This window comes from Arachis ipaensis, chromosome B09, assembly GCF_000816755.2.
Source record: "Arachis ipaensis cultivar K30076 chromosome B09, Araip1.1, whole genome shotgun sequence".
Taxonomy (NCBI): Eukaryota; Viridiplantae; Streptophyta; class Magnoliopsida; order Fabales; family Fabaceae; genus Arachis; species Arachis ipaensis.
The window spans coordinates 140,281,955-140,290,791 of NC_029793.2; the positions used below are offsets into that span (position 1 = coordinate 140,281,955).

Genomic DNA, 8,837 nt, shown 5'->3' on the forward strand with positions numbered 1-8,837 from the left:
TAAACTATTACGAATCTAATTTTTATTTAATAATTTTTTATTAATTAATAGGTTGCTATATAAAAAAAATAAAATTTAAATTCAATACTTATTTAACCGAACCAGTTAACTAATCACTCCATCAATCCAAATGGATAATTATCATTTGTTTATTGTCTCCCCTTCATTTGATCATGTTATTAGTGAAAAAATGTTTTCATATTATCTACAAGTTTTTTTTTCATATTTATATAGACATTTATTTAGGATGAATTAACTTTAAAAAAAAAACACTTATTTAAAACAAAGAAATTAGTTACTATGCACAAAATTTTGTAATAAAAAATGTAAAAATGTATTTATAGTTGAGAAATCTATACATTTTTTTTAAATATATGGAGAATTGCTAAAAGAATTCACTTGCCATAAGTCATAAAATAACCGAATCTAAGAAATGAAAAGATCTCTCTCTTCTTCATTTTTAAGTTAAATTCGAAAAAAAAAAAGTGTCAAAATTTAATTTCTAGAATCTTTTTAGAGCATATCTCTCTTTGTTTGATTATCGCTCGTCGCCAATATAGTATTTCTTTATTTTGAATCTATTTTGTTGAATATTGAATCTTTTGGTGATCTTAGTAGTATGTACTTGAAAATTCCCCTTATTCAAAATCAACCACAAAGACATCCTTAACATGATTCAACATATTTATTCACATTAAGAAATGCTAGTAAAGAGAGATACCTTCAATACCAGCAAACAGAGCCCCATCTACTAACTTAGAGATCCAGCCAACAAATACTGAGAACACGTGATCCCATCTTGGGTTCACAGTCATAACACAAAGATAGGTTTCCCTGACAAAATTTGAACGTCTCTGGTAATCTGGTATCATCCTAATTGCTGGCCAACTATAGAAAATTACTAGATGTAAAAAAGAGTAGCATGCCCAATCAAAAACAACTACCGTAATAAATTCCTTTCAATACAGATTTTATGCTGGTAGAAGCCACACTAGCTCGTATAATTGCGTACTAGGTAGTAGGTACTGATATTCTTCTCACAGGACATAAGATATGTTGATAAAGAATGGCCGTTGGCATTGAATAAATTTATTACTACCACCACTACGACAAAAGATAAGTTACTACTTGTATTACCTTGACTTGGCCCTTAAAAATATGACTCACCCAGTCAACTCGGGCATCAAAATTGAAAATAAAGAATGACGCAGGAGAAAATTTTTAATTAGCGGTGAAGTTATGCTATTCACGCTGGCTTAAATCATCACTTACCATGTATTTCGGCTAGACTTGGCAATTGTCCTGCAATAAAATGCCTCGAGTTAAATTGCATTACGACAGTTTATGCACAAATGCTGAGCAAAAAATCTCTTTCCATTTTGTATCTAATAAGCAAAATACAACTGCCAAGATTTTGACCTTCATAATATCAGCTGATCTGCTTCTAAGTTATTTTTTGTTCTTATCATATGTTACAATGATCCAGTAACATGACAGCGAAATTGCAAGTTAACGACTAAGCCCTGGAGATTAAATGATAAATTATAAATAGTTCTTTTTTCTTTTTAAATAAAAGTATCAGTATAGCACACTTTTATCTTCCAACTAAACAATGAAACGGGGAAAAATATTCCGAAGTCTAACTTTTTTTTCAGGGGAGGGGAGTGCATATTTGTATAATTACACTGCTTGCTAAAAGGCTACTTGGGTATTGATTAACGATATTGCAAATAAAGTCATTAAGTACAGCTACAATACTTGACAAAGATAGATTGCTGCACTAGATTTCTCTTGTTCTCTGCCAAGTTAACAAGAAATCACAAGAAATTATGGCGAAGCAGTAATCCAAAATCTCATATCTACGCAGAAATTGAGACCTTTTCAGCAGATGCAGATGCAGATGCAGGTGCAGCTATATCCTTAAAACCCAGCATCTTGTTTACTGCAGCAATATAGGCTTTCACACTGGACACAACAACATCCATTCCAGCTCCACTACCACTATTAAAGAGATAAAGCATTGTGTCCATGGATAATTAGAAAGAATTAGATGAATTAAATCAATCAACTTTAGGATTTACCAGAGAAAGCATAAGGCTGAGATTAGATTTATCTTTGAGATTGAAATGGAGAGACAGAGACAGATATTTATGATCTCTGTATTTCTGTATCAAAGACAGTGTCCAGATACAGTCTAAATGTTTGATTTACACATAGAAAGAAGAATAACAATACCTAAATGTTCGATGGACAGTTTCCCCAGTTAAAGCATGAGTAGATGTACGACTCTTGTCCCCTATAATTACAACTCTAGTAGTGGCAATTGCATCAATGCCTTCTGTGACTGCATTCATTGAGTACTCAAGAAGTGTTACTGGTTCCTGCATTATTTTAGAAAAAGAAAAAGGATGTAAGCGCTTCCATTATAAAGTACTTCTTTCAAATATAAAAACCACATCCCAGGGACATCCCAGGGACAAGGTAAAAAAAAAAAACAGGTGACCAGTTTGGAATTTAAGAAATGAGCTTTAATTAAATTTATTATCCTTTTAATATGAAAACCACTTTCCAGGGACAACGTAAAAGACCATAAGTTTATTAAACATTCTTTGGCATGAAAGGTGATCTTCAAATTACCATAAGGTACCTTAAACTAGATCACACAAGCAAGAAAAAATGCATATATTACTTATAATAGTCCAATAAACTTCTAAAATTAAAAGGATCTGATAGACTGGTAGTATGAAAGAATCAACAAATATATACAACTTTGAACCTTCACAATCAGATCAACAGCCTTGTAAGCTGAATCAACAGGTCCTGTACCCACAGAACAAGCAACATGTGTTGTACCATCAAGACCAATAAGTTTTACGGTTGCTGTTGAAAGACCAAGAGTGCCACAAGTCACCTGTACCGGATAGACATTGGTTAGCTTATATTTGTCCTGTTATTATAAGATAATTTGTATTTGTACATAAAATGGCCAGATATATTGAGGAAGCTGGGGAAGAAACAAACAAAAATGTGAGTGCTTAAAGAGTGTATATTGGAAGACTGATACAATGTGATATCGAGATTTGTTAAATATATATATATATAAGAAATAATATGTGTGTGTGTCGTGATGATAAAGCAGAAAATAGTATGTGAAACTTTATTCTATATTTCCTACATTTGTAGTGCTTTATTCATCAAATAATAACAACAACAACAACAAAGCCTTGTCCCACTAAGTGGGGTCGGCTACATGAATCAAACGACGCCATTATGCTCTGTCATGTATCATGTCTACAGAGAGACCGTTTACATGTAAATCTCGTTTGACCACCTCATGGATGGTCTTCTTAGGTCTTCCTCTGCCTTTCACCCCTTGTTCATCTTCCATCTCATCCACTCTCCTGACTGGATGTTCTATCGATCTTCTTCTCACATGTCCAAACCACATGAGACGCGATTCAACCATCTTTTCCACAATGGGTGCTACTCCAACTCTCTCCCTTATATCTCCGTTCCTTATTTTATCCAATCACGTATGACCACTCATTCATCTCAACATCTTCATCTCTGTCACACTCACCTTATGTTCGTGCTCTCCTTTAGCCGCTCAACACTCCGTACCATAAAGCATAGCCGGTCTTATAGCGGTGCGATAGAATTTACTTTTAAGTTTTAAAGGCACTTTTTTGTCGCATATAAAACCAGATGCACTCCGCCATTTTGACCAACCTGCTTGGATCCTATGATTTACATCCTGTTCAATCTCTCCATCATCAAAATAATAACAAAAATAGTAAAATCTAAATAGCTCTATTTTATTTTTCTCCCAAAAAAATAAGGGTATGGCAATGTTATCCATTATTTGCAGTGCATACTTACAAGTTTTTTTTACCAACTTGGAAAAATGACAAACAATCACAGCATTAAAATAGCATCATTTAGTTCTAAAAACATACGTTCCTCTTGCAACAGCCTACATAAAACTTTGTCTTATGCATGGCCACAACGCAATGACATCTTTGGACCCAAGTAGCCAACCCCACAAAAGGCTATGTTCAGGTTCAGGAAGGATAAACTCTAGCTGTCTACCAGTCGGTATACAGAACAATGGTAATGATGTTTCATCGTAGACAGAAAGACGAAAGAAAAGGAACTCATTTAAGAAAACACAAAAATGTTGGGTTTTCAAATACAGCTTCTTCTACTCTCTGTTCTATGTATCAGTCCAGTATACCCATCACATCTTAATATGTCAATCCCTTTAATTTAGATTGTATTTCAACAAAGAAAAATAAATTAATCCAGGAAGAGGACACAGATGTTACATCCTGGAAATGGGAGAAGAAAGGAGGTCGTTGTATCAGTGATCATGGTAAACACATCTCCATAAAGCAGCTGCATTAAAATTTGAAAGTATACCTGCAAATCACCAAGCTTCCAGATAGGCTCTGCCTGAAAAACTTCATCGGATACCAATGCTCGGAGGTCAGCATCAGTAACTCTCTGATACAGAAAGGTTAAAAAGCAAAAGGATGTTAACCAGCACTCATCCAACAGATATAGAATAGCTGCTGTTCACTATAAAACAATCAAACATCGACTACATAAAAGACACAAGCTTCATTTATTACCGACCATATTAATTGTTTGACAGAACAATCAACCATCACAAGACAATTAGACCCAACTTGTTGACTCTGCCAATTCTAGGCAGACCCAGTGAATTTCATTACCAGTAGCACTTGCAGAGTAAGATGAGGAAGAAAATCACTAGCTTTTGTTACCTTCTTTTGCTCGGCCACTGCTTTGAATCGCCAAAATAAACTCTCAACTTGCTCGTCTTTAAGCTCATAACCAAGCTGAAGTGAAAAAAAAATAATAATTCATAAAACAGAAGAAAACTTCAAATAACCATTTACTTTCAACTCAAATATCGGTATACCTCTTCAAGTCGCCTTCTCAAAGCATGGCGTCCACTGCATTAATTGAAGTATGTAAGTGCTTGTTAGAAAGAGAAAATAAGAAATCATGTTTTTTGTTGCTGACAAAACAAGAGAACATAAGAACATGAAACAGAACTCGGTGAGACATCAAAGAAAGAACAAAGGGGCATGTCAGCGAATACAATTGAAAAGATCAACTTACAAATGACACAATTACCAGGTTGCATCTTATACCTTATATGTTGGCTAGCCTATGCATGGAGCATCAAATCCTATGTTCGATCTTAAATTACTTAATAAATTAAATCTTACATTGGCACTGGCAGACAGTAAATGGAAAATATAATACTTTAACATTACTACAATCAACCTCACGCATGGAGGCAATTCAGTGGACATGAAGAAAGCTTCCCAGCAATAAAGCTAGAATCATAATTGAGTGTGGTCCCAAAATATCCCCCTGTCAAAGTCAAACTACAACTCAAGGCAATAACCAGTATGTTGAGAAATAGGACTGACCTTGCTAAGATCTAGAAAGCTAAAACTGAAAAGTGGATTCTCATGCTCAGAATCTTCAGATAAATGATGCAGAAAAATTGATAAACTTAAAAGAATAATGGTAAACAAAATATGCTCAAGTTACCATCACTGTGCCTAAGATTTGATAAACTCAATCAAGCTAGCTTAACATCCTTATTAAAGTAAAGCATGATGCTGCTATTCTGCTCAGAAAACTATCAGCACAACTCATTTCATTTTGCCATCCAGACAGTAATTACTGAGGCGGAATATTTGATTCGGGAGAAGATAAATTCAAAAAAATACGTACAAAATACATATGCTGATATTACGGTGTGAAAACCCATGCAGAAATAAGAGTTATGGAAAAGGTAAAAAAAATACCTAAGCTTGCCAAGTACAATACCAGCTTCATTGGCCCTTTCAAACCCAATATCCTCAGGAGATATTATTTCATATGTTCCTTTATGTTTTAACATCCCATCCTACAAATAATTTAAAAGTAATAATAGAAATGAGAAGGGCTGAAATCAAAGGGCAGCGCAGAGGTGGCATAAAGTTCTAGTTAATCTGGCAAAACAGATAAATAGAGGTACAATTTCAAATAAGGAGCTCGGGTAGAAAAAAAAAATACCAAGAAGGGGGGAAAAAACCACTCCAAGTGATAAATAGAAGAGGTTGTATATCAACTTTAGCTTGTGCAACCATTCTTAAGGAATTATTGTTCTCATAGCAAAATTAGTTATGTTTTTGGAATTCTCCATAAAATAAATTAAAATACACTACCTCCTAAAACAGGTAAAAGAAGTGTGCTGCAACCAGGGCTAGAAAAAAAATGAAAAAGAAAGAATAGAATGTTGGCTGTTTTATGGGAAGGAAATCGATAAAATTCTCATTCATAAAGTGTTCACCCCTTGACAGAACTAATTCTAAATTTTGGCCAATATGGTACATGCTTCAGCTAACAGCCAAACAGGCAATATCATTAACTTGCGAATACTTATTATGTTAGAAGTGAAATTAAATTCAGCAATAACATGGATTTTGTGCCAAGTTGTAAACTTCACAAAAGTAAATGCTTGAGTTCAAGTCCAATTATGTAGGTATATACATGCATATATGTAATTAACAAACCAACCTGGTGTATGCCACTTTCATGAGCAAAGGCATTAGCTCCCACAAGAGCTTTGTGAGGTTGTAACTGCAAACCAGTGTACTCTTCAACCTATAAAAAATATATATTATTATTAAAAAAAATCATCAATTGGTAATTGCCTTAAAAATGAAAAAGAAATAATAAAAGATTGGTTTCAGATATATGACCATCCTGCTTGTCATATAGATGTGTTTTGCATTGATCCCAGTATAAAGACCACCAAAGACATGTTCTCCACATTTCAAGGCCATCACAACCTTCAAAGAAAAAAAAAAGAGCAAGTTACCAAATACTCCAAAATATAAGTTCTTCCAAACATTATTATTCAGGTCCATAGAAAGACAAAAACTGCGGCTATCAAAAGGAACCATGCATGACTCTGCTCCCATAATGGTTATGCATCAAGTACACAATAGAATATTATCCTCACCTCTTCAAGTGAGGCATTACCAGCCCTTTCACCGATCCCGTTAATAGTTACTTCCAATTGCCTTGCACCAGCATGTGCACCCTGAAAGCATCTGAATGCAGGTAAAATCTAGATTCTATTTTTACTGTGTGCTCGCTCTAAATAGTAAAGACGTCATCAGTATACCTGAATGGTGTTTGCAGTAGAGAGTCCAAGATCATTTTGGCAGTGGGTCGAAATAATAACGTTTTCAATTCCAGGAGTATTAGCTTTTATATCAGCAATCAACTTTCCAAATTCGCTCGGCATATTTATGCCCACAGTATCAGGTATGTTTAGGGTTGTTGCCCCGGCCTTGATAACTTCACCTAAAATTTCATAAAGAAACTCCCTATCCGACCTGGTAGCATATAGACAAAACATAAAAAATATAGCTAATACGAAAGACAACAAATAAATAAATAGCTATTCTATACTCTCCGATTCCAAAAGTACGAGACACCGTAATTACCCTTAACTTTATCAGTAAGATTAATGGCAACACTATGGCACGGAAAAACCTAAGAATGCGAATAATTAACTAACTTATGAAACAAGCAAAAGGTTCATGTCCTATTCATTATATTCAAATGTAACAGTATATGACCTTCCAGCATCTTCGGGACTGAACTCGACGTCTTCGCATCCTAAGCTGCGAGCGAACTTGACCATATTGCGAGCAATGTCAACTACCTGTTCTTTGGTTTTTCTGAGCTTGAACTCCATGTGAATGGCGCTGGTGGCGATGAACGTGTGGATCCTGGGCCTCTTGGCGTACTTCACGGCCTCCCAGGCAGTCCGGATGTCCTTCTCGTTGCACCTGGAGAGGCCGCAAATGACAGGAACGTAGCCGTCGGCGTCGACGGCGTTACCGACCTCCTTGGCGATCATCTTGACGGCCTCGAAGTCCTCGTTGGAGGCGGCGGGGAAGCCAGCCTCGATGATGTCTACGCCGAGCTTCGCGAGCTGGCGCGCAATGTCGAGCTTCTCCTTGGAGGTCATGGAGGCACCGGGGGACTGCTCGCCGTCGCGGAGGGTGGTGTCGAAAATCCGAACATAGTTTGGGTCCGGGATGTGGTTCGGAATGTACGGAGGGCGGCGGCGAGGAGCGGGAAATTCGGATTGGGCGGAGCAAGAAATAGCGAAGGTGGGAGAATGTTGTGGTGTGTGTGAGGTGAAGCTGAATCGGAAGCGTTGAGGAAAATGGAGGAAGATGCGGTGGTGGGGTTGGGAAGTGGAAATGGAGGTGCAGGGGGAGACAATAGGGGAGCGGAAGACAGTGGTGGCCATGGAAGTGAAACCCTAACTGAGAGTAGAAGATAGAGTAGTGGAGAGTATAGTGAGGGAGGGTTTGTGTGTTTGTTTGAAGAGCGGAGAAGGTGGCTGTGGTTCGCTGTGGATCGCTGTGGATATGCTCTTCTTCTTGACGACTAGCAGAGTGAAATGGCGGCGATTGCTTTGTTGGCCGTGACTAGACACTTAACTATTTGAGTGTATATCCACTTTAATGTAATAAAATCTTTTTGAGAACTAAAATGTTCGACAAAAATGTTATTAATGATCTATTTGAATATATATTTTAATTATTTTTTAAAATAACCAATTATTAGATTTATAATTTATTATATTTGAAATATATAAAGGAAGGAGTTAAAAAGTCAATGGATTATAGTTCAAATGGCATAATTTTTTTATATTTATCTAAAGATTACGGGTTCGAGTCTCATTATTAATTTTAAAAAAGAATTAAGTTTGAGAGATATAATTATAA

The 8,837-nt window shown here is 36.0% G+C and overlaps 1 protein-coding gene across 3 annotated transcripts; it reads right to left on the bottom strand.

The window, feature by feature from the left end:
* LOC107617925 (2-isopropylmalate synthase 2, chloroplastic) lies at positions 660 to 8,556 on the bottom strand. Of its 3 annotated transcripts, XM_021110860.1 has the most exons (14): positions 7,674 to 8,556; positions 7,214 to 7,427; positions 7,049 to 7,129; positions 6,786 to 6,875; positions 6,601 to 6,687; positions 5,847 to 5,947; positions 4,943 to 4,976; positions 4,734 to 4,859; positions 4,420 to 4,503; positions 2,777 to 2,911; positions 2,236 to 2,381; positions 1,878 to 2,001; positions 1,273 to 1,302; positions 660 to 835 (listed from the first exon to the last, which is right to left on the bottom strand). In XM_021110860.1, the coding sequence occupies exons 1-13, from the start codon at positions 8,354 to 8,356 to the stop codon at positions 1,285 to 1,287; spliced, it is 1,923 nt and encodes a 640-aa protein (XP_020966519.1). In that variant the 5' UTR covers positions 8,357 to 8,556; the 3' UTR covers positions 660 to 835; positions 1,273 to 1,284. The 3 variants fall into 3 exon arrangements, with proteins under 3 accessions (XP_020966519.1, XP_020966518.1, XP_016175299.1); XM_021110859.1 differs by having other exon boundaries at positions 660 to 1,302; XM_016319813.2 differs by lacking the exons at positions 660 to 835; positions 1,273 to 1,302 and having other exon boundaries at positions 1,531 to 2,001; positions 4,785 to 4,859; positions 7,674 to 8,554.

Coding starts and splice junctions, on each gene's coding strand:
- LOC107617925 (XM_021110860.1), bottom strand. CDS start 8,356: ATGGCCACCACTGTCTTCCGCTCCCCTATTGTCTCCCCCTGCACCTCC. Junction 7,428..7,673: donor AGTCCCGAAGATGCTGGAAG/GTCATATACTGT, acceptor ATATGCTACCAG/GTCGGATAGGGAGTTTCTTT. Junction 4,977..5,846: donor ATTGTACTTGGCAAGCTTAG/GTATTTTTTTTA, acceptor CAATTAATGCAG/TGGACGCCATGCTTTGAGAA.